The sequence below is a fragment of the Podarcis tiliguerta genome (assembly GCF_965153285.1).
Source record: "Podarcis tiliguerta genome assembly, chromosome: 6".
In the NCBI taxonomy this organism is placed as follows: Eukaryota; Metazoa; Chordata; class Lepidosauria; order Squamata; family Lacertidae; genus Podarcis; species Podarcis tiliguerta.
This window is the reverse complement of record NC_139539.1, coordinates 64,865,525-64,890,975: the sequence shown is the minus strand read 5'-3', so window position 1 is coordinate 64,890,975 and position 25,451 is coordinate 64,865,525. Positions and strand designations below refer to the sequence as shown.

The following is a 25,451-nucleotide window of genomic DNA, read 5'->3' as shown; positions in this document are numbered from 1 at the left end:
TTGTGAGAAGTTCAGCTTGCAAGGTCTTGAGTCCCTTCCCCAAAAAACTGACCTTCTACAATGCATGCCTTTCAAATTTGAGTGCTACATTTTCAAGAAAATGTGGAACAGTTATACTTGCAAGGCAAGGAGCATCTTCAAAGTTACGCTTAACAAACAAATTCATTGCCACTTTCAACAGTAAGGTTTTTGTTTGCTTCTTTTCTTTTTCCTAAGAACATTGAACAATATTCCTTCATTCAAAAGTGTTTCCAAAGCTGCCAGCATCATCTTATATGCTTAATGTTCTGTTTTTAACAGAACATATATGCTTTTCTGTTATCTTATAGGGTCACAAGTCTTCAGCCCCAGGTTTGATGGGCCGGTCACAGAAATAGCAGTCTTTGGAAGGTAACCAGCAGCTCCATATTGTTACATTTCCAGAAATGGGCCAGCTTTCCTGTTTTGAAGAGGTGGAAAAACCCCAGCCCATTCACACTGTACCAATTTTTGAGCAGCTTAACCACCAGTACCCATTCATTTCATCGTTCTACATGCTTCATTTTATTGCACTGCTGAACTGAGTAGCTGCTGATTCGTTTTCTTGGAACTGCTTGGTGAATCAGAAACTGCAGCAACTTTCAAAGAATTTTTAATGGAGCTAAGTTCCCACGTATGCAAGTTAATAAAATGCACACCACAAAATCTCCTGGCAATCTTGTAGAGTTTTTTAAGAACAGCTTTTCTCAGGAGAATGTATACCCATGGATCTAAAATTTGATTCCACGTTGCCATTCGGAGAGCGAATAGGATTGTTTCACAGGATTCCTGGGAATGATTTTCATTTATTCCAATATTGGCCATGGTCACCTGCAAAAGGAAATAAATTCTATTAGATATCAGAACACATCATCTAATATAGCCATATTAATCATCTTTCATTCTAAAGACTTTGTTATAATTTGCTTTCAGAATAATGAAAACTGCTGAATATCTGAAAACTAATTAATTAGCTGGCATACAAACAGATTGAAACAAAATAAATAAACTCACTAGATCTGCCTGGAAGTTAGTGGAGGGATGGAAAAGCTAGCATGATGTTAAAGGAGTGATTTATCACAGACCAATGAATTTTGGTGCAAACAGAGAATTAGGCAGAATGGGAGAAGGTTGGCTGGGTACTGGCATCAGAGAAATGACCAAGCTGTGTGCCAGCATAAACAGCTTTCCTAGTTTCTCCAAACCTGATTTTCTCCAAACCTGCATCTACTAGGTACCTTCTTTGACTCACCTAAAATTTGCTAACTCCTTTGATTTCTGCATGCTACTTTTCTTAGTGGAGCATTTCCCATTTTATTTACTCAAAATTCCATGCTACAAACCTCATTTTACCAATTAGTACTTAATCATGCAAACCTAATTACTCTTACTAAGAGTTAAAATTCGTATACAATTCAAAAATTATATAATTTGAAATGATATCCTGAACAGATATCGCCAACGTAATATAGGAATGGCTAGGCATTCCATTCTATGTATAACCATCTGTGTACATGAGAATCTATTACATCCTAATATGGCTCCAGATGAAGATTTGTGATTTGAGATGTCACATAAAGAAGCAGAAGCTGATTTATTTATTGCATAAAGATTTATAACCTTCCCGTGAACCACTCAACTCCTTGTTTATTCAACTAATCTTAAAATTCATCTGTTTCCATTAAAGTGAAGAATCTTATGTGTTCAACCATTTAGAATTAATTGGAATTCAATATATCATGTTTAATGCTTCACTTGGACATGGGTACAGGTATGTTCTGGTTATCTTAAAAAAGCAACATGCTTTTTGCCCTGAAATCCAAGAATTTTAAATTAAAATTATACCAGTAATAAAAGTCTCTTTAAATTGAATCACGTTTCCATTCCATTAGTGCTGAAGAAAATAGATTTGTACTAATTTGCATCCTATGGTTATTAGAAAAGGCATATTAATATATGCCGTAAACAGCCTCGGCCCAGTATACCTGAAGGAGCGGCTCCACCCACATAGTTCTGCACAGACGCTAAGGTCCAGCGCCGAGGGCCTTCTGGCAGTTCCCTCATTGCAAGAAGCAAAGCTACAGGGAACCAGGCAGAGGGCCTTCTTGGTAGTGGCTCCCGCCCTGTGGAACGCCCTCCCATCAGATGTCAAACAACTACCTAACATTTAGAAGACAGCTGAAGGCAGCCCTGTTCAGGGAAGTTTTTAATGTGTGACATTTTAATATATTTTTAATCTTTGTTGGAAGCCACCTAGAGTGGCTGGGGAAACCCAGCCAGATGGATGGGGTACAAATAATAAGTTGTTGTTGTTGTTGGCTCTTCTCAAATGACGAGCTCCATTGCCATGGTCTTATCTGGCAACAATTGTGGGTAGTGCCAAGTTGCCACATTAAATTCCCCCCAGTGACACCGACATTGGGTGTTCTGTGTTTGTCACTGAGCACAGACGTCCCAAGACACCTATCAATTCCAGGGGACCTTGCCATGGTCCCAGATGTTGATGCCACATCTTTCAAAAAAAGAAATTAGTTGCTGAGGACCAATGCATTTAAGAGGGATCAGAAAATGGGTTGATGTACTATTACTATAATCAATAAAATCATAGCATTAGAAAGTAATTCCCCAAGTAAATTACAAGAGCAATGAAATTTTTTCTAGCCATTGACAAATGCAAAACTCTCTTAAATCAACTCTCCTCATGTGGTGAAGCCATGTAATATTCTCTCCTACCAATGTAAGAATGTTCAAGAAGGTGCTTAGAGAGAAAGGGAAACAAGGCTATGTTTGCAAAGTCCCCCATCAGCAATATATTTTCCCATAACCAATGCCTGCAGTGGTACAAAAAGATAATGAATCAGAACACATTTATAGTTCACGGCTGAGTAACTCAAATCCTTGGAACACAATGAAGTGATGTAGAGATCTATCCAGATGCATTTCAAAAGAATAAGGAGATGGGATTGAATTTAAAATCCATATAACTATTTCAAAAGTCAAAGCCTGCTTTGGATAACCTTTCTGGGCACTTAAATTAGCCCAATCCATCTAGAATCCCATTAATCATGATTAGCTTATTCCATTAGTTTTAAAAGCAGCTCATCATGACTTACTTTAGCTACATTCCATGCAGAACAGTTAGATTAGCCACACACCAGCTTTGATCACATCAGATCAAAATCAGTTTGAAAAAAGACAAACAGATAAACACAGGCTATTGGCTTTGAAATCCCATTACTTCTACTAAATGCAACGAAATAGCAGGGCCTTTAGAGTTAAAATTTCATTAGGGTATAACTGCTTAAATCATTGAAGCATTGCATCTGAGAAAAATATTTATGTTTAGTCTTAGGCAATAAGGACTGATTGAGACAAAGGAAAAATAGCTGGCAAATCTGTGTACAAGTTTCATCAAGATGCTAGTGCAGTGAATCAGTTTGACATGATGGCTCTGAGCTGACTGCCAGATTTGTGAGAGTGCAAAGTTGAGATTTCCAAAAAAGACTGCAAGGCAAACTACAAATCATTCCTTAGAGTATGCACACGTCTATGGCCACATCCTGTTTAGTCATGAAAGTTCAGAAGTCAGTGCATAAAATACCCCTGAATGTGTTGCCCCATATTTGAGAGTAGCTTTGAACAGGCATCACATCCAAACCATGATTTTTCTCTGTGCATATGATTACATGCAATGAATCCATATGCATGTTCTTATGGATCAGCTCATGTTTTCTGGCACTGCCATACAGCTAGTATGCTATTATCTAAGTCCACTCCTGCCAGCTGTGAAACTCTGTGTCTGGGAGCATTTTTCTGGATGGAGAGACTATCATCCTGGGGTGGGGGGGATCATTGGCTTTATAAGCTTTGACCAGGCCCCTAAATTGCCTCTTTGGGACATTTGTCTTACCCAACCCATCCTCTTTTTTAATATAGGATAACCAGTGCTTTATTTTCAGCCAGAACCTCTCAGGTGGACACCATTGCCATTCTAAGAGAACAAAGGAGGTTTTCATGGTGAGTTCCAGCACCTCTTTTTCTAGAAAAATAGCACTGAAGATAGCCAGTCACTTTGTAGCTGAGTAGGAGTGTTTTGCAACCTTCCACAGGTAAGCAGGTTTTTTCACCTAGTCTGTATTGGGTTCAGAGGGGGTTGGTGTTTAGGTTGAATTGTTGTTGTTGTTGTTTTAAAAAATTAATCCAACCTATCTAAGTTTCTCCAGCCACTCTGGGTAGCTTACAGCATATATAAAAACGTAATAAAACATCAAACATTAAAAAACAGAATATCTTATACAGATTATAAATAAACCAATAAATTAATAGAGGAGGAGAATCATAGAATCATAGAATCATAGAGTTGGAAGAGACCACAAGGGCCATCGAGAAGAAGAAGAAGACGACATTTACAGTTATACCCAAATTAAAATAACCACCAACACCAACTAAACATTTAACCAAACACAACCCAACAAAAACAAAACAGAGGGACCAAAATTACAACCATTTAAAACATGTCAAAATATTTTAGCCAGTTGCCCCAACCCAATAGGTTGGTTTGGTTAAGTTGGTTTCATGGTTAAGTTGGTCACATGGTTGGCAGGCAGATGCAGGAAAGGCTGTGGTGAGGTGTGGCATGTGAGCACCCTTATGCACCTTTGAAAGTGAAGGGCATTTTCAGAGACAACTCTGGGTTTTGAGGCCCTGAGCCTGGATATGGAATGTTATTGAGACTAATCTGGCACACCTGCCCAGAGTTGTGGGATCCAGGAGGGGGTGGGACAGGAAGGCCTCCCTACTCACCATAAGGCTTTGGGTCTATGCTATAACATATGCCTTGGAAGGGCACAGCTTGGCTCACCAAGATTGAAATTAAGTTAGGTTCCCAATCTTCTCTTTGTTTATTTATTAAATCTGTATACTGCCCTTCATTTGAAGATCACAACATAAAAATACAAAACGAGAACATAAATATGTAACAAAAGACAAAAACCAAACCAATAGCTCCCACAACCTCTCAGAAACACATTTAAAATGACATTGAATGTTAATCGGACAAGACCTGGTTATACAGAAACATTTTCGCCTGCACCTGAAGATATATAATGAAGACACCAACCAAACCTCCCTAGGAAGAGCATACCACAGATGGGGAGCCACTGAATGATTTCCGGAAGCTGAACATCCGATGTGACTTCTGCAGCTTCTGCTTGGCTGCAGGACGCTCCTGCAACCCATTGAAAACTGCACCTTGGTTTTCAAACAGTTCTGGGAGTCGAGCAGACTCCCGGAATGCATTCTGTTCGAGAACCAAGGTATGGCTGTATTTATATCCAGCCTTTTTCTCCAAGGAGCTCAAGGTTAAATACAGTTCATGGTTCTCCCAAATCCCATTTAATTCCCACAACAACTCTGTAGGGATAAAATTCTCAGATTAGTCTGAGAGGCAGAACCCTAGTCTCCCAAGTTCTAATTGGACGCTCTAACTCCTACACCATACAGTGGTACCTCGTGTTATGTACCGTCCCCCTTACAAATGCTTCGGGTTACACGCGACACTAACCCAGAAGTAGATGCCCCTTGTTGCTAACTTTGCCCTGGGAGGTGAGCAGAAGTCGCACTCTGGCGGCATAGCAGCAGCAAGAGGCGCCATTAGTGAAAGCATGCCTCATGTTATGAGCGGTTTCCAGTTACGAACAGATCTCCAGAACAGATTAAGTATGTAACACGAGGTACCACTGTATTTCAAACCCATGCCTTCTGTCTTACTTCTTTACTCCTGGGTCCAGTAGCTTATTACAATGCAGTTTATTGGCACAAGAATAGACACAAATTGTACAGAAAAACACTAAGTAGCCTCAGTGTTTTTCTACACTATTTGATACTAAGTAGTATCACCCAAAATACGAGCAACCTTGTGCCTGCATAAACACAGCCCCTTCCCTCTTTCCTTCAGAGAACACTATAACAAAGCCTGGAAGCCTTCAATTAACCAGGAAGATTAATTACAAGAAAGCACAACTGGAACAGTAAAGCAAAAGCCGACTACCCTAGTCTTCATAATTTAAAGTCATTTTGGTGAGCACATGAATGAACAAACAAAATAATCTGGAAGCGCTCAACCTGGAAGGAAAAGCTAACAAGAGATAAGGGTCCTTACAACCCTTTCGGCAAATAGCTAATTTGCAATACCCAGAACTAAGGCTGCAACATTGTCCGAAACTGGACTTTTCATTTCCCACTATCCCAAATATAGATCCTCCAAATATTCCTAGATGGGAATAAGTCATGTGTCTTCCCACCAGAGGCATGCCTTAGTGCAACAAATACACATAACTCATATAAACAGCATGTTACTCATGTTTCTTCCATTCAGTTTTTACTTCCTAGTGCAGGGAGAGCTAACTAGCAATGGCAAGAAATTACAGTAATAATATATTTCTACTGGTAAACTTTCAGTTGTATATAGGCCAGCTGTAGCATGCTGGTAAATTTATAACTGGGAAGTGCAAAAAAAAAAAGTGCAATTTTATTTATTCCTCATGCAGGCACTTGCAGTAAAATCAACTATTTTGCTCCATTGGCTATCTAAAGTTACTGGTGAGAATATGGTTAGCATTTTAATTGTCTCATTAAAAATGGCATAATTTAACATTTCTACTCTCTGAGGAGAAATAGTATAAAATATCCAATTTACATTCTTTCAGATTACGCAAGCTGGTGAAAGAAAGTTTGGTCTAGGGGTAAAAATTAAACCTACTCAGACAACATCTTAATCTTCATTTCAGAGACTGAGAAATCCCATGGAACCAGGGGATGAATTCTTTGGCACTAGTGGAATATCTATGCCCATCAGGTAACACTTATTTAGGGTGCAATCCTACCTAGCAGAGCAACAAACTAGCAGGACAATAATTATGGCAGTGGGGTCGAGCTCAGGATCCAATGAATCCCAGCCCAGCTCAGCCACTCCCCACACCCAGAATGTGTTGTGTTAGGTCTTTCCACTGACTGGCACCATCAGTGAACATAATGTGGGTGGGTGTGGTGTTTTGCATCAGTAGAATAATGCCAACTTCACTTTGCAGGCAGGGCCCAGCAAGGTTGGGCAGAGGGACACCTCCAAATCCAGCACAGATGTGTTTGAACCACACCCTTAGGATACCAGCTAAAGTTAAGCACATTTAAATCTCATAGGTTTCAGTGGGATATATTGGGTGATGTCCAACTAAATTCTACTCACAGCAGATCTATTGAAAATAATAAAATAATGAACTAAGTTAGGTCCATAAACTTCAATTAAGCCCATGAATTCCCAAGTATTCTTCATTGCAGAATTTTATTCTACCCCAAAAACAAAATTTTGGAATGAAATTGCATATAAATAGGACTACAAGGTCATTAGTCCACAATTGTTGGAGCTGTCTACCTATCCACAGTAAGTCACCTGATTTACAATTACTACTAGTCCAAAGCTATCAGATATTGACAAGCCAGGACCATACAAAAAATAAAATAATGTTCCATAACTAATGCCAAATTATCCATTATTAAGAATTGTAAAGAAATTCTCCTTCTGTTACGAAATGTATTCCAAGTACAATTTATCTTCACTTTCCAATGAGACTAGGAGTTATTAATAACAACAAATGGGACCATTTCTCTTTTTCTAAAAAGTTGGGAAGAAACAAGGCGTGAAAAAGTAATAAGAGAACATGAGCGATAGTAATCTTTGAAAACCTCAAGTAGAAAGTGTCAGACCCTGCAGAGTTTTGACATAAAAGATTCCCTCTTTCGGTCAGAAATAAAGTTCACTTCGTAATAGGTAGCACATAATTAGGATTTTGTTAGAAATATTAATCTAAACCACATAGTAGAAATGATAGTAGTAATTACTTTTGGGGTTTTCTCATCTCAAATTAATGGGTTTTTCCCTTTTTAAAAATAGGTCCTCTCACAAAAGAGCAATGTTGAATAGTTGAATAAGATCTTTCCTCAAATGCATTCTTTTCCATTCCACCACCATATTATTCTGTCTCTCTCTCTTTCTCTCTCTGCAATCCCAACTAAATAACTGCTGATGCACAAGAGCTCTTGGGACACTTCAAAATAACAAAGTAAGAAAAGACTTGTAATGAGAAGGTTTCTTCTTCTTCTTCTGATTATATTTTCTACACAGAATTCAAAAGAAATAGAAATCTCCATTACTTGTGACTTCGGGGCATTTTCATTCTCTTAACTTTGTTACTGGATTATCTCCCATGAAAAAACACAAAAACACTAAAGTATTAGTCAACGAGCTCTCCAGTCTTCCTACAAATGGAGGTATTAGTTCCCCCCAAAAAATGAGTCAGATGGAACCATATTGTGAAATAAAACTGCTTTTAACAGATCAGTGGGAAAGAGAAATAAAATAGGAACAGGGCTGTTTAGATAACAAAACAGTACTATTATAAACATTATGGAATTCTGCATGTGACATTTCAAAATAACACAAGAAAATAAATCAGCTCACATATGAAATCTGGAAGAGAACCTTTCAGAATTACATGACAAGATATGAAGTCCAGTTCCAAGCACTAAGCCACCAAACACATGCACAAATCCAAATTAATGAACCTCTTTAAGTGGGTATGTCACTACATTTCCTTCAATGTCACTACATTTCCTTCCTTCAACCTTCACTACATTTCCTTCAACTGAAGGAACGGGTTTTTCCTTCAACTGAAGGAACGGCTAAGGGAGCTGGGCATGTTTAGCCTGGAGAAGAGGAGGTTAAGGGGTGATATGATAGCCATGTTCAAATATATAAAAGGATGTCACATAGAGGAGGGAGAAAGGTTGTTTTCTGCTGCTCCAGAGAAGCGGACACGGAGCAATGGATCCAAACTACAAGAAAGAAGATTCCACCTAAACATTAGGAAGAACTTCCTGACAGTGAGAGCTGTTCAACAGTGGAAATTGCTGCCAAGGAATGTGGTGGAGTCTCCTTCTTTGGAGGTCTTTAAGCAGAGGCTCGACAACCATATGTCAGGAGTGCTCTGATGGTGTTTCCTGCTCGGCAGGGGGTTGGACTCGATGGCCCTTGTGGTCTCTTCCAACTCTATGATTCTATGATGGCCAGCAGTGTTTGGAGAGTGGTTTACATGGACAAATACAACAATCCCGTAACTGGAAATGAATCAACATAAAATATACCTAACACACATTACTGGGGAGACCTTCTGATTTCAACAAAACATCCAAATAAGACTTGCTTAGGACCTCTACTTTAAATGAATCCTTCAGCTGAAACCCCATTTTACTTTTATCCTACACAGATAGCATATTAAAAATGAATGTCATTCCCAATGACTTCACAGTCAAAAGAAAGAATACCGAAATATTAAATAAGAGTAACAACATTTGACAATTAGCTCATATAACATTGTTTGCAAATTCATTTCTGTTTTGTTTTAAAACCTAGACGCGCGGATTTGAAGTTGCCAGACAACATGATGGTACACAAAGAATTTTTAAAAAATATCTTAGCCGGAAGACATCTGTTTGGAGTTCATTGAACTTTGCTTTTAATTTGAAAATAATAATGAATGTCTAACACCCTTGTAGTTAAGGAGAAAGTATTGAAAACATCACTGCTGTGCTCATTCTAAGCAGCTGAAAACCACTGCTAGGTACATTTTCAATTCTGCTATGTATCCCTAATAAGCTGGCCAGCGGCAGAAGACCCCAAAAGTAAGCATTGGCGTTATTGTCACATTAGCACATTAGTTTTATCAGCATTGGCATTATTGTCACATTAGCATGTCAACATTAACAGAAAAGCAAAAACAAATATAGAACCAGGATCTTTCTGACTTATCTAATATTGTAATGCGCAAGCTTCACCAGGTTCTATTACTTATCATTGAAGATTACATTATTTATTATAGACGTTAGTTTGATTCAGTAACCTTCATTGTACAAAACCACCAACCAATGTGTGCTAAAGGCAAGACTGCAATCCTGCTTGGCCTTGCCGCGCCCATTCTCCCAGGGTAGGAAAAAGGCTATGTTCATGAGTTCAACCCATGTGTGTCATGTTGTCAAGAAAAGGTACCTATATAAGGAAGGCGAGAGAAAATAAGTAGAACAAACCAGGTTCCAAGGGGGTAAAAAAAAAAATGTATCATTTAATACAAGTCCCTTTTGCGTATCAACAGACTCAGGGTTGCCAAAGAGGTTCCTGTTCCTTTTAAGTGGTTTGGTTAATGGTACAATTCCTTTTTATAGATAGCTCTTAAGTAACCCTATTTCTATCTAAGCTTGGTAATTCTGTGAAGCCTGAAGAACTGCTGCCTGTCAATGTTAACAGCACTGAGCTAGTGCTAGCATCCTGTGTTCCTATGTGAAGCATCTTAGGGTTTGTCTACACCTGGGTTTACTGTGTGTTTGTGTTTCCCTTTTAAGTAGTGTCGTCCACGTGGCACACACACACCCCTCAAACAGCTCCTATCAAGCTGTAAATTCAACTTCCCCAATCCAGGGATAATCCTATAACTTCTGAAAAATATGGCCCCAAACCAATCCACTTAAGACAGCAGGTGCATGGACCGCTTTTTAATGAGAGTGGATCAAGCACTACTAATTTCACTACTCCCCTTTCCATACACACTACATCCCACCAACTGTGCTGATGCTTATTTCCAATGAGCTCCACAGACATGTTAAAAAAGTGCAATACAGGAAAACTGAATAACGGTTATTTCTGCAGATCTCCCTGCACCTAGACTCAGTAACTGTATCAGCTACTTTGCTCATGAACCCATCAAGAGAAGTCAGCAAATCCCACCCTAGATGGAGCAATTTGCAAAGCAACTGCGTACTTAGAAGTAGGAAAGAACCTAAACGAACCTTGTTACTCAAGCAATTTGCATATCACCAAAATATTCCTGCATGCAGTTATACCCATAGAGAAAACTGACAATAGTGCACGGTTGGAATTGTAAAAAGACTTAGAGGACATTCTTTCATCTTGGGCTCCTTTGTTCTTGCTTCCTAAACACTGAATTATTTGCCTCTCACCAATTCTATTTTCCTGACAGAAGATTATTTGAAGTTATGGTGTGTTATCATCCAGCACAAAAGTTCCTATTTCTGATATGGTCTAGTCTCCTTCGGTTCAGCAATGCTGAATTCTCAATAACTTTTGACAGTATTTTTATTTTCATTGTCTACACACACCTCATTACTCTCCAACTAAAGTTAAAGTAATATGGCAATGGGAAATGGTGTGGTGCCTTTTGAGTTGTTTGAAATAAAGCAAATGTGACTCACAATTCAAGATAATAACTTCCAAAAGAAAAATACAAATAGGATCACAATCCTCTATAGATTTATGCAGGTGTGTGTGAGTCTGCATTCACAAGTATTCCCACTCACTTCTGTGAAAATAATTATGGGCATAAATCTAGATTATCATTTTCATGTGCTCAAAATAAGCCTGTCATAGCCACCCATGGAGGATACAGACTATGAATTTCAAACTGCTTAAAATGAGAATTTGTCCTTAATAGGTTTAATCCCCTTTGAAATCAATAGAATGAAGCCAGTTGAAGTGATTTGTAGTTTGTAGCTGCAGTGATTTGTAGTTTGTAGCCATAAATAAGTAAAGACGACAGCTGCCACCCTAGCCCAAGTGTTAAGCATTCTAGCATTAAATAGAAAGCTGCTTAGGTACATGCATTACACTAAAGTCCATCACCATCACAATAAATTGAACTGAAATTAAGAACCAGTTCACACAATAAGCCTTGCAGATTGAAGAGTCATCATCACCATGACTCCATGCACAGTAAATATAATTTGTTAATTGTGAATACATGAGGACAGGCCTTGAAAAATAACCAGCCCGATTTCTTAGCAAGGCAGATCTGCCAGTTCTTCTAATTTAAAATATATACAAAAAGGACTATTTGCAAAACGTGATATATGAACAGCTTCCAAAAGAAAAACTGCAACTGCTTAAGCTGTACACAATTCCACAACTTCTAGCACCAAAGGTCACTGAAATTTGGTTCATAGCTCTCTTGGTTCTCTTTGACCCTGGAGAATCAAATGGTTAGGGTGATTTCGTACTTGGGTTGGAAGAATCCCATGCCTGTCGTGACCCTAAGCAGTTGTGGCACTGAGAAGCTTTTGCAGCCGCTCAGGAAATGAAGGGGACTGGCAAGCAGCTTCAGCATACAGATCAACACTGCAGCAATGCTAGGGAAGGGGCAGGATTGATGTGAGAGCTATTTAACCCCTGCCCTCCAGTTCAGAAGACCGCTCACCCTGCCACCCAACAGACAGTGCTTGCTTTTGCTGGTCACCTTTTGTGGAACCAAGCAGGATTTTCTTTGCTCATCAACTGATTGGCTGAGCTGGTGGGCTTCTTTTTATCTACTCTGTATTGATGTGGTGGGTGTACTTAGTGGCGAGCGGGGGGAGTCATTAAATAAGTTAATTGGCCACACTGGCAGGTAGATGCAGGAAATTATGATCTACCGTAGTTAAGGTTTGGTGAGCACTCTTAAGCACCATTACAGAGGAAGGCTGTGGTCTCAAGAACCACATTCAGAGCTGTGGGACCTGCTGCCATGGTTATGGAGCACATTTGTGTAAACCTGTAATCCATGCTTGGAGTTGAGGGACCTCACCTGAAAGGGAGGAGGCAATAGAGGAAGAACTACCCTTGGCCTAGGCAAGGTTTTGTTATTAGTTAGACCCCACATCTTGGTTTCTCTGCCTACATCTATTTTCAGTTTAATATATGAACAAACATAGCCCAGTTCATTTAAACTTTTTGAGTCTTGCCTCTTTGGTTGTGACACACAGGGAACTAAAATATTATGGTAATTTCTTTTGGGAAAGGAAGAATGCAGTTGCCAGTTGCCTTCACTTTTGGGGTGAGTAGAAGGGAAAGATAAACGATACTGAACTGTATACAACAGGTTTCATAGATTTCAGCTCATTTACCTGGAAGTCCAGTTAAATTTAAAAGAAGCTTTTAAAGCTGAGTGCCAATTATGTACGGCAGACAGTCAGAGTAATGGACACATCCATTCTGTAGAGGTTCCAGAATCCCTCTTGGGCCCATTGTATTTCAATTTAACAGTGTCATAAATTTTAATCTCCAGCTTGTCTTTTTAAAGCAAGGTGTTTTTCCAGATTCCTCAATCTATAGCATCCCACTTAAGTCTGTCTAAAACAGTTTGACATTGTAAATATAATGTAATTATTAATTCTTACCCTAAATATTTGTACAGTGGTACCTCGGGTTAAGTACTTAATTCGTTACGGAGGTCCATACTTAACCTGAAACTGTTCTTAACCTGAAGTACCACTTTAGCTAACGGGGCCTCCTGCTGCTGCCGTGCTGCCAGAGCATGATTTCTGTTCTCATCCTGAAGCAAAGTTCTTAACCCAAGGTAATATTTCTGGGTTAGCGGAGTCTGTAACCTGAAGCGTATGTAACCTGAAGCGTATGTAATCTGAGGTACCACTGTAATCTTTGTATCTCTCTTTATAAAATCGAATAAAACTTTTTTTTAAAAAAAAAGAAACAAGTCCATTAAATTAGGCTAGCTGCTTTATTTTCATATAACCTGTGTGATCTATTACAGCTATTCTCATTTTGCGTATAAAAGGAGGCACAGAAGCCTTACTCAAAGCCAGTGTGTAAGAAGTTGCTTGAACAGACTCCATCCTATTATGCTAAATTGCACTTAAAAAAAAAAAAGTCTCATATAATGGTTAAACTCTAATCCTTAAGAGTATCTACTGTCTCTTTTTAGAATCAGTTCAGAAAAATTGGAATCAGCTCAAGAAAAAAAGAGACAAAGAAGAGGTGACTAGTGCATATTAACTCAGACCATAGCATTCCAGGAGAAATACGCATAGCTAAATGAAAAACAGGCTTCTATTACATCACATTCATTGTTTTGTTCCCAGCCTTAGCTTCATTTTTGATCTCTTGTTGAATGTACACTGTAATTAATGAAATGTTTCTGCTTTGAACTATAATAAGATGGGGCCTTTTCATATCAGTTTAATTTTTGCATCCGTGTCGATCCTGCTTATATCATTCCCAAGTCAGGTACACAACATGAATATTTGTAAGCTAGATTTGACTTTGGTTGTCTTGCGCTTGCTGACACTCCAGCACTGTAAAGCACAGCTAAATGTGATATGAATTAGTAAAAACTTAATTTCTGCAACAACCAGGAAGCACTAAAGTATTGGAATTATTTTGCAAATTTCACACATATAAAAAAAGAGTATAATGCAACCTATATCTGTCTATCACTCACATGTATACAAAGAAAAAGTACATGAAGGCACTCTATAAATACCGGTAAACATTGTAATCAGTCCCATTATGCATTCTCATACCATTCTGCTTTAGTCATAGTGATCTGGATTACCAAACAATTCACACAACTTTAACTTACTGCATTGCTACAATATCAGTCTTTATGTTTTCATGCATTCCGCAGCTGCTTTTGTTTCTTGGATCCCTTTAAATACAGTATTTTCATCTGAAAAAAATATTGCTGATCTGATGCTAGTCTACCCAATGATGCAGTCCTATAACCAAGTTGTTGAATTTAATGTGCACTGACTGTTTCTGTTGTACCTATGTTTTCCTTCTGCCAAAAACCTCAGCGGTAATAAATAAAGCAGACATGCAATCCACAGACTTGTGCAGCTGTTTGACATTTAGTCTTTAACACCCTTTTGAGACATTGCCTGCTTTGAGAGAACACACTGCAGTGGGATGAGACTGTGGCAGCAGAACCCACACCCGACCTATATTCATTTGAAGTTCGTAGTACAGCCTCTTGTAATATAATTGAAAAAGCAAGGTGAAGGGAAACCTAACACAAGTACAGCTGCATGATGATGGCTTCTCCCACTATTCAAATGAGCATGAGTAGGTTTGGCCAGAGACAATGTGTGCAATCCCATTCCATTTCCCTGAACCCCATTATACATGTTTACTCACCACAGACACCGTAAGTTAGGGTTGCCATATGTCTGGAATTTTGCAGACATACCCGGAATACTGCAGTCGGAAGAAGTGTCCAGGCATAAACCAGCAAAAATGTACGGGGAAATCTGGAAATATGGCAATCCATGTCGGCAATGTCGTTGTTGATACTTTTCCTTTAAAATAGCTCAAAATCATCAACAACTTTTGTATCCTGATTTTCACTTTTTGAAATATGGCAACCCTACCATAAGTGGAAAAGGACATTATCAAAGATCCTAAGGCAGGCATAGGCAAACTCCGGCCCTCCAGATGTTTTGAGACTACAATTCCCATCATCCCTGACCACTGGTCCTGTTAGCTAGGGATGATGGGAATTGTAGTTCCAAAACATCTGGAGGGCCAGAGTTTGCTTATGTCTGTCCTAAGGCATTGCACAAACTGATCTCAAAGACATATATAGCAAATGCAATCTAGTCAAAGAAGAGCTTTTACACCACGTACAATGGGATCTAAAAATCGTTAATTTGGGCTAGATCGGGTTCATAGTGAAAACTGTATGGTATTTACAAATACAAAGACCTGCGTTCCACTAGGACTATGCTACTGAAAACAATAATGTGAGTTCTAATATCAGGAGCATCCATTTCTGTTGTCCATTATGCATTTTCATAAAACGTGTGGCTAAAAATGAGAAACACCATACATTAAACATGCATTTAAAAAACTGGCAAAATAATTAACCTCTTACCAGGAATGGGCTCCAGCAAATGCAAGAGACACACATTATAGCCAAGAGCTGAATGATCATTTCAAAATGGTGAGATCTGCCTTGTCTATGTTGACTTTTAAATTTGACTCTTAGAAGTGTAATCCCTGTGACAGCATTGCACAAAAATGAAATACCAAGGGCCAGTAAACCCAAGCATGAAAAAAGTAAGAGGTAAAATCTGTCTTCCCAGTCTTCAATGTGCTCAGTTTTATAGAAACACCAGGTCCTTGATGCCTGGATTTGATAAGGTCTTAGCTGAAGTATAGGCAGTAAAGCTATGAAAATGGCAAAGAGCCATACCATAGTCAACATAATCTTTACATGTTTAGAAGTCATTTTTGTTGAATGAAATATTGGCTTGGTGACTCCAATGCAGCGTTCAACAGCCATCACACTGCCCAGAAAAAGGGGACATAGTCCAAAGAACACCATACAGATGCCAAAAACGCTGCAGAGAACATTTGACTGGTTAAATCGAATCCAGTCTTTGTCAGAGGCATATACAAATACTGCAATGGTTCCGTTGATGAGGTGGCCCAACAGGTCTGTGATAACCAAGCCACTAGCAAAAAGCAAAAAAGATGCTTTTGATTTCTGTCTGAACCTCTGGTACGCCTTCATGAGAATTGCTATTGCAAGGCTGTTGGATAAAATCCCCACTGTCATGAAGATGACGGAAAAAAACACAGAGATCTTCTTTTCCGTGGGACAGGTAGTATTGGAGAATACACCAGTTCCAAGCAACGCTAATGGTTTTGAACTGTTCATTGTTAGAAAGGCAAGCTCAGCATTCAAAACATATCAGGAAAACACCAGGCATCTGTAAGACATTAAATTAAAAAAAAAAACTATTTAAAATGTAGGAAATGACAATATATTGCTCAACTCAGCTGACATACACTGCAGAAACTCCAACATTTATGTAATAGTCATTGCATCTGCACAACTCTTTTGAGGTGTGATGTGGCACAGTATTTCAGAGCAGCCAGCTACCGGTAACTAATTATGGCTGCAAGCCCATGCACGCTTACCTTGAAGTAAATCCCACTGTTCAGACAGTTGGGGGGTGGGGGATGCACAAAAAAGGAAAGTCAAATTGTATTCACTAGCCCTGTCCTCTACACATTCACTTGGACATTTGCAGTGGAGCCTATGCATAATTTGGAATTACATGGGTCACACATATGGAGTATTATATACCTTTAGGTGATCATGCATAGATAGGCCCTAGTGCCAACGAAACAGTGGAAAAAAGACAGGACTGAGCAAGGGTGGAGGCAGCAACTGAGACACATGTAAACAAAGCATGTGTCACATTTGAAATCTTGAAACCAAAGTTGAGAAATACTTAAGTAGGAACAGAATTTACTACTAAAGGGCATTTCTTTTTCCCCAAAAAGTATACAGCAATATATCTGAAAGCTCTCATCTTTCAACAAAATAATTTAGCCCATATAAGTAAGCCTCCATGAGCTATTCTTCTGCAGTGGGATTTCCACACCTTGAAAATGAGTACCTAGTTTCTGTATCTTCCATTCGGTTTTTGCCAGTCATTCTTTCTACTGCTGATATTCAAGCTGTGGTTGATGTTGCTTGTGTGGCCAAAAGGGCCCTATCCACATACACAATAAAGAAGTACTCAAAGTTTGATAATCATCATCGTTGTCATCTTCATCCTCTCTAAGGTAAAAATCTATAGGTGGAACTTCCTAAAACCAATTCACTGATAACCAAGTGTGGACAGTGACCATGAAATGCTTACTTTTGGAAGGGAAAACAAAAAAACAGAGGCAGGTGGAATAGAGTGGAGTGGCTAGGATCCTGGACAGCAGCAGTCCACCCTGCTGCAACATTTTGTTGCAGGTCCCACTTGCATGCTATCTAATGTAAATTTTATTTTCCCCAATATTCACATTTCACTAATGCAGAAAGTCTGATTATACAAGTAAACCCTTAGCTTGCTTTAAAAAGAAAAAAGAAAAAACTATCCTGAACCTAATCTGTGACATTTTTTAAAAAAACAACTCGCAAAACACTATTTCAATGAGCAATCATGTAATAGAAGTCAAAATCGAAAACATATTATGTTTAACTGTCCCGTTGTGAATACATCTGCCTGATGGCTTTGTCTCACAAGATTGGTCACACATCAGTCAGGCACAAATGAGAAGTTTCGTGGCTGGAATTTGTTTCCAGTCTTGGGAATCCTCCCAAATTTGGAAAGTGGCAGGGAGGCCAATAGGAGTCTTTGCTGTATGACTCTGAGTGCAAAGGAAGATATATGAGGTTTACAACTGTGAGCTTAGCTGAACTAGCAGTAGTTTTTGAGGGAAGCAGGGAAGTGGGCAAAACACTGCTGCCTTTGGGATTCTGATGCAAAATCAGTAGCTGAATGGTTTTATTTACTTTTACTATGACCTGTTCACCTTTGTAAATAAAATAAGTAATACAAAGATAACCTAAGTCTACAGTGTTCTCATTCATCTAGGCAAAACTAAACTCTGTAGCATTATCCTTGGACTTACTACTAGTCAGTGAAGTGCTTGGCAATATTATCATACTTAGACTTTGGGTTGAATCCCCAACCCACAAGACACTACCTCTTAGAGGAAGCATGAAGGTTGTGTTCCAGTTCCTCCTCCTCTTCGCATCCCCTGCAATTCCCAAAATCTGTTCCAAAAGTTTGGGGGCAGGGTGGGAAATGATGAGCAGAGCTGCAGGTGGAAAGTTGCCAAAATTAACATAAATCTCTCCTTCATCCACCAGGAGCTTGAGCATCCTTTTCAATGAACAGAAGAAGCCCTTGCACTCAAAGGGCAAGTCTGGATCCATCCCTGCATAACCATGTTTGCAAGCTTATGTCATGTTAAGTAAATCATAAGGGTTTGAAAATGTAAATTGAAAACAATCTGAAATACTTTAAAGGTGGGATATAATTCTTCTATATAATTAGAAGAATTTCACCACACTTTTCATCTTGCAAAAAATTACCATGAGCCTCAAAACTATACTTGAATTATTCATAGTGATGGTTGAACCCAGCTTATATTATGACTAAATGGGATCAACAGTTAATGTGTGTTCAACAAGACTGTTTCTTCATGGATATTAGCTGGATGAGACTTTTTTTAAAAAAAATATATCTATTATTAGTTGGCAGAAATCAGTATTTGGGAAACTTTGGGCTGCTCATGCTGCTCAAACACCTACATATATTGAGAACATAGAGACAGGGGAAATAGAATAAAAAACAATTTTCATATAAATAATGGTGTGCTGATATATTGGAGTGACCAAATCTACTGCATTTGTAGTACACATCTTGAATAGCCAAGGGTTCCTTGAAGAATCAGCGTATATGAGCATGTTCTGCTTTGATTGATTGGCTCCCAATCATGTATTTCTTGTTTATATTTATATGTATGATCTCTCGGGGTATAAAACTAGGACTTAATCTTACCTTAAACAATACATTTAAATACTATCATACATCTGCTGAGGCATAAGGGGATTGTTTAATACATGCAGTAAAGTTGCAGGTCTAAATAATTCAGCTAATCTAGAAGCTGAAACTAGACCATAATGGTGACCCTATTGGGCTGAGTAAAAGTTTTGCAATACTGAACACATTTTTTATTGAATCTTTCAGAATAATTCACATTGTCCAAAACTCCTAACAATTAATTAACCTGATTACCCATGGCAAAAACATATACGACATATCCATTGAGCAGAGGTATTCTATTCAACAGGTTTCCTGTGGATGCAACTGAACAAAATGTGCCAATGCTGTCTCTCCCACCACACTGATCAATCAATGAGTCTTGTGGCACCTTAAAGACTAACATATTTATTATGGCATAAGTTGTTGTGGACCTAAGCCCACTTCATCAGATGCATGGGGTGGGCTTAAGTCCATGAAAGCTTATGCTACAATAAGTTTGTTAGTCTTTTGCAGCAAAACATTCAACGAGCCTTGGGGCACCTTAAAGGTTAACACAACCTCTGGAGACACTTAACATGGTTTATGCAGTGCTTAGTGTGCATCCTACACATGAGGGTGTGAACAAATGAGAGAATATATATGATTTGCATTTATGCATGTGCATAAATGCATAAGTCTGCCTTTCCAGTAGACTACATAACATACATACAGTTGTATTTACACAGTCCCTTCATAGGATGCTCTTAGAGCCTCCAGTCACCAAATGACCATGCAAGAGGTATCATACTATATTGTTACACATCAGCCCAATCTCCACGAGTGGTGTGAGATTCCAGGGGTTGCAGGCACACTTTATCCAGGGTTTGTGTTTCCTTTTGGACTATGGGACACAGTGGAGACTGCGGCGTCTTTATGATATATGGTTTATTTACACATATATATAACCTGAGTTTAGAAGAAGGGAGTGCAGAGCATTCACATTCCAGGAGGGTCTCTTGCTTCTCCCATAAGCACAGCAGGCTTGGGTCCAAGAACAGGGAAATCAGCCATGCTCTCTCTCTCTTTGTTAAAGCCTGTCCTTGTCAGTCCACATGGTGCTCTTTGCCTTTCTTCCTCTTCCTTGTTGCAGCTATCAGACTGAAAGGATTTCTCCCCAGCCTACATCAAGCAAACTGAAATCCTAAAACCTTTATTTTCTCTGCTCACTAACACAAAGCTGCAGAAGAGTTTGGATTTGGTTTCCACCCTTCTTTGGCAGAGAGTAACTGCTTTGTTAATCACCCATTATCTTCCTTCTGTTTTACATGATGGCTCTACTGCCAAGTTATCTCTTGATCAGAAAAAAAACTCATTTAGCCTGTCTTTTAGCACTGCTAAATCAAATATCTGGCACCTTCTCTTGTTAAATTCTAACATTTACTAAATCTAGGGAGCATGGGTGCCTTGCACCCACAAACTCTGGCACCCAATACCTATAACATTCTACACTGCCTTGGGAGATGAAGGGGATTAGAACACTATCACAGCAACCATTCCCACAGGAAAAGAATTTGCTTAAAAAAGAAACCATCCACCACAACACCCTGCTCCTCATTCATCAATAAAACTTCTGGGAAACTGAGGTAAAAGCACAGTAGACCAAATTTATTTCCTAGAGCCTATTTAGGGGTCTGAGTAGGTACTACAAAATATACATTTTCAAAAGCATATATAAATGCAGGAGAAACACCATGCTTTACAGTTGTAGGAAAACAGAGAGAATGATGCCAAATTTATTTACTTATTTATTTATAAAACTTGCTTCTCAAATTCACCTTGAGGTAACTGTACTATATGGAATATACTTGATTGACTGAAATTTTTAAAAATGAAATCAGCGGTAAGATATCGACACAGATATATCAAGTTTAGTATTTACTGTAATTAAAAAAAAAATACACAATGAAAACACAGAAACCCCATGGTAATGCTGTATGAGCATTGTCATGCATTTCTCCAAACAAGGGTAAGTGACCCAGGAGAATCTCATTGATGAGTTGACTGGCCATTTGCACAACCATTCCTTCCTCCTTTCTCGGCCCACATACTCAATGCACTCCCTGATAATTCCTTGCAAAATACAGCAATATTATTCAACTTTCTGAATTTTAAGCTATAAATTGCTGGTGAAGAGCTGATACTATCTATATTTAAATAATAAGAACAATCAGCTGAGTAGATTCTGACTAATTAGCTCCCCTTCTGGGCCGTAATGATTACAATATACACAATTCCACTTTGATTAGGTCAGTTTAAGAGTAGGACTTCCAGGAGATAATCACTATAATATGCAAGCCTCAACATGCTTTGATTAGGAGTGCGACGTCAATGGAAATTATATAATTCAGGTGCAAGTTTGCCAATTCAGTAGTGGGAGAGTTCTGATACGAATACACTTAGTGCTAAGCATTTATTTCTCTCCAGGAACATATCAGGCACTGTCCTGAATGCAGTGGTGCACTTCCTACCTAGCACAGAGAACTTACAGCCCACAGTCGACTGATAAGGAGAGAGAAAATGTTTTGTTTCTAGCATTTCAACTTATGGGGGAGCATAAGTTGAAGTATGCAAGCATGCAACCTTAAACAATTAAAGGCAAGTAAAGCAGCAACATAAAAATAGTAATTATGCAAGGATTGCTTCTGTATAAAACATATCACTTGTGAAGTCTGTGGATGAGTTACATAGGTTACATTTCTTGAAATGTAGGTTGTTTCTCATTTGATCTGGCTATGTAGGAGCTTCAAAAGCTTCTCCTATTATCATTTTCAAAGACACCCTTTGTTTTGTGTCATTTGCCATACACATACACAATCAGGTTGCAAGGCACCCATTATTTTAAGAAGCTCCAAGGTATGCCATTCAACAGACATTCTTATTTCTGGACACAGCACCACTGAACTGCACATAACCAGTGTTTTAAAGGAAGAGAAAAAGAAATGTGCCAGTACTCACCATGAAGTTGTTACATTGAGTGCCACACTTTTAACATTTGCGGGGAGGGGGGGGAATGTGCCGGTACTGCGTACCCTTGAATGTCCCCAGAAAAAAATCACTGCACATAACATATGCTAGCAATATTCTTATCAATATTCTAAGCTGCTATTCCACCAACCAGACAGGTTACCTAGAAGGTATGCACCAATCCCAGCCAAACTGATGTGGCCAAAAAAGAGCAAGCATGTAATCAATGGAGCTTACTCCCAGGTAAGGGGGCTCAGGATTGCAGCCTCAAGAAAGAAATCTGATGCAGATGGATGGATGACATGCTCCAGTACCAGCTCAATTTACAAGACTCAGAATATTTCAAAAACTAATACATACCGCAAGATAATAGGTAAAACTGAAGGCTAAAGCGATGGGCAGTTACTGATGAGGGAGTGAAGGATCAATAGGAATCATTTAGTATGGAGAGGGGAAAGGGAGGATAAAAAGAAAGGGGAAAGAAGGAAGGGGGGGCATAATTCTGAGGAGATGGGGGAAATGAGAAAGGAATTCGGAATCCACTAGCTGAATCGTATTGCGGCAATCCTGTGGTTGTGTCGTGCTAAGAAAGGTGTAACTATACAAAAGTTATGGAGAACTTGGGGGAAAGGCTAAGTAATGGAGAAGTGAGATGAACAGTGGGGAAGGAATAGGGCTGATGAGAAAGCGATTAACCATGGAAAGATCATGACGTTGAGAAACGTAGGAGGTTGTCGAAGAACAGATGGCAATAAGTTATGGGGAAAGGAAGCTGGAGGGGGCAGAGAGTAATTAACTGGGTTTGCGGGTGGGAAATGGGGACGAGAAACAGGAGAAGTGGCAAACACTAATGTGCAGAGACAGTGTTCCGCATCTCTCACAAAGCAGCCTTTACCGAGCCGGACCATTGATCCATCTAGTGTTGCCTGCACTGACTGGCAAGCTCTCCATGCATGCAAAGCAGATCACAGAATGGCAGAGCTGGAAAGGACCCCGAGGGTCATCCAGCCCAGCCCTCTGCAATGCAGGGATCCTGCCCGCAGCTTTTCCCAGGATGGGCTCGTTCTGCCACTGAGCTAACTCTCAGCACTACTGGAGCTTAGTCTCAGATAAGAGGCTGCAATCCGGTGGCCACCTCCATTCATCCGAGAGTTTTAAATTCACACGCGCGCTCTGCAAAGTTGAGCGTCATAGAATCATCGCGTTGGAAGGGACCCCGAGGATCATCCAGCCCAACCCCTTTGCAATGCAGGAACACGCAGCTGCCCCACACCAGGATGGAACTGGCCACCTCGGCATTCTCAGCTCCCGCCTCTAACCGAGGGAGCTGTCTGGGCTGCAGTCAAGCCAGACTGGATCCCGCTACCTGTGAGCAAGAGGAGCCAAGCCGTGTGCTCACCTGCAGCCCTCAAAGACAGGGGCGGGAAGCCTCCCCTTAACACACTGACTCGGGAACAAGTCCTCCAAGGAACACGGGAGGACTTCCGAGTAACACGGGTAGAACTCCTTCCCGACGGTGGGCTTCTTCCCGCCCGGACCACTCGGCTGCTGCCGCCCTTGAAACCGAAGTTTGCCAGGCGCAGGAAGGCTGTTTACCTCCGCTCCCGTCCGCCGTGTCTCGCCTGGTCCGTTCATAGCAGCCGCCGCCCCCAGGCTGCTTCGCCAGCTGCTTCCCGCTCATCCCGCGAAGCGGGCGGACTGAGGCGGCAGCTCCGGCTGCCTTGACCCCTAGGCTCGCCCACATACCCGCCCCTTTCGGCGGGCGCGAGCGTCACGCTTGTTGTCGGCTCGCTCCCGCGCGCCCTCGACGAGCCCTCCAACTCTCCAGTGACGGGGGGGGGGGGGAGAGAGTTCTCTCCGCTGTCTCTTTTCCAGTCAGGCAGGCGCTGCCAGAGGCCAAGCAACATACACCTGGCGGGAAGGAGCGGGCCAGGGAGACGGGAGAGACAGTTTTTCCACCACACAAGTGACAATAAACAGACCCACTCCCCGCGCTTTCCAAAGATTTAACGAGATGGGCTTCGGTCTCCGCGGAACGGCGCAGATGTGCTTCCCTTGGAAGCGCTTTAACCCCAAATATCCTCAGAGCTGAGGAGCGGATTGTTCCCTCGGTCTGGCACTCGCTCTGAGGTTTCCATATAAAAATGCTTAGCCCCTGACATCTTCACGAGGCTGAGCTACGTCAAGCCACGGCGGATGAAACAGATCTCACTTGGGAGAGATCTGGTGTCACCTTCATGGTGGGGGGAGTCCAAGAGAAGGGGAGACACTAAGGCTGAAAACCTCAAACACTTAGGTGGGCTTTTTCCAGAGGAAGTGGTTGAAAAGAGCAGCAGACGGAGCTGGCCCTACCAGTGGGCAAGGGGAGGCAATAGCCTCAGATGATAGATGGAAAGGAACCATCTGTCTGTTCTTTGTAAGCACTCCAGCCATTTCCCACTGTTGGAGGACAGGGCTGGGTTGTTTCGTTTTTTGACACATAGCCTTCAACCCACCACCCACCACCCAAAAAACCCATTGCCTACTGCCCTCAGGTACCATAGAAGATGCTCTCCCATCACTAGTGTTTAAGTACCATTCATCTGAAAGCAAACAAGTGCATTGGACCGGTTGGTTACTGCTAGTGTAAGCCTGCCTTCCACTTGACACCCACACTGATCTACCAGAAAATATCGCCTCATGTGCTTGGGCTATGGGATATTCATGGAAGCAGAGAGTTGGAAGGGACACTGAGGATCATCTAGTCCAACCCCTTGCAATGCAGGAATTTGCAGCTGTCCCATGCAAGGATGTAACTGATTTAATCCAGTACAGGGCACAAAATGTAGTGGCATAGCTTTTATGACAGTGGGCTATGGACTGTATGCTTTCCAAAATGCTTTCCAACAAAAACTTCTGTGTAAAAACAAACCAATGGCTCCTTTCAACTTCTGAGAAATTGAGAGTGGGAATATACACAAATGTATAATGGGAACTGAGTGGGTTTGCATCAGCAAGAAAATACTGGTAAGGATAAAAGTGATTTATGGTTCAAATTCCAAAGATACCTGACACATATAGTAATGGCTCAGCAGAAGGACTTCTGTGCTTTTTTTATCTAACATGTGCCTGGTTTGAGCTTTGACTTTAAGAAGTGCATCGTAAGATAAGGTCCAGCTCTTGACTCACACTCTCTCTGCTCTAGAGTTGTCAACTATTCA

At 40.3% G+C, this 25,451-nt stretch overlaps 1 protein-coding gene across 2 annotated transcripts; it reads right to left on the bottom strand.

Moving 5' to 3' along the window:
- Nucleotides 1-210: 210 nt before the first annotated feature.
- PTGFR (prostaglandin F receptor) lies at nt 211-24,339 on the bottom strand. 2 transcript variants are annotated; one of them, XM_083446665.1, is made up of 3 exons: nt 23,848-24,339; nt 15,783-16,623; nt 211-849 (listed from the first exon to the last, which is right to left on the bottom strand). In XM_083446665.1, the coding sequence occupies exons 2-3, from the start codon at nt 16,569-16,571 to the stop codon at nt 544-546; spliced, it is 1,095 nt and encodes a 364-aa protein (XP_083302791.1). In that variant the 5' UTR covers nt 16,572-16,623; nt 23,848-24,339; the 3' UTR covers nt 211-543. The 2 variants fall into 2 exon arrangements, with proteins under 2 accessions (XP_083302791.1, XP_083302792.1); XM_083446666.1 differs by lacking the exon at nt 23,848-24,339 and adding an exon at nt 23,651-23,811.
- Between the last annotated feature and the right edge of the window lie 1,112 nt (nt 24,340-25,451).

Excerpts from the sequence above, each read along its gene's own strand:
- PTGFR (XM_083446665.1), bottom strand. The coding sequence starts at position 16,571 with ATGAACAGTTCAAAACCATTAGCGTTGCTTGGAACTGGTGTATTCTCC. Across the intron at positions 850-15,782 it reads TTTGCTGGAGCCCATTCCTG|GTGACCATGGCCAATATTGG; the intron begins GTAAGAGGTTAA and ends TTCCTTTTGCAG.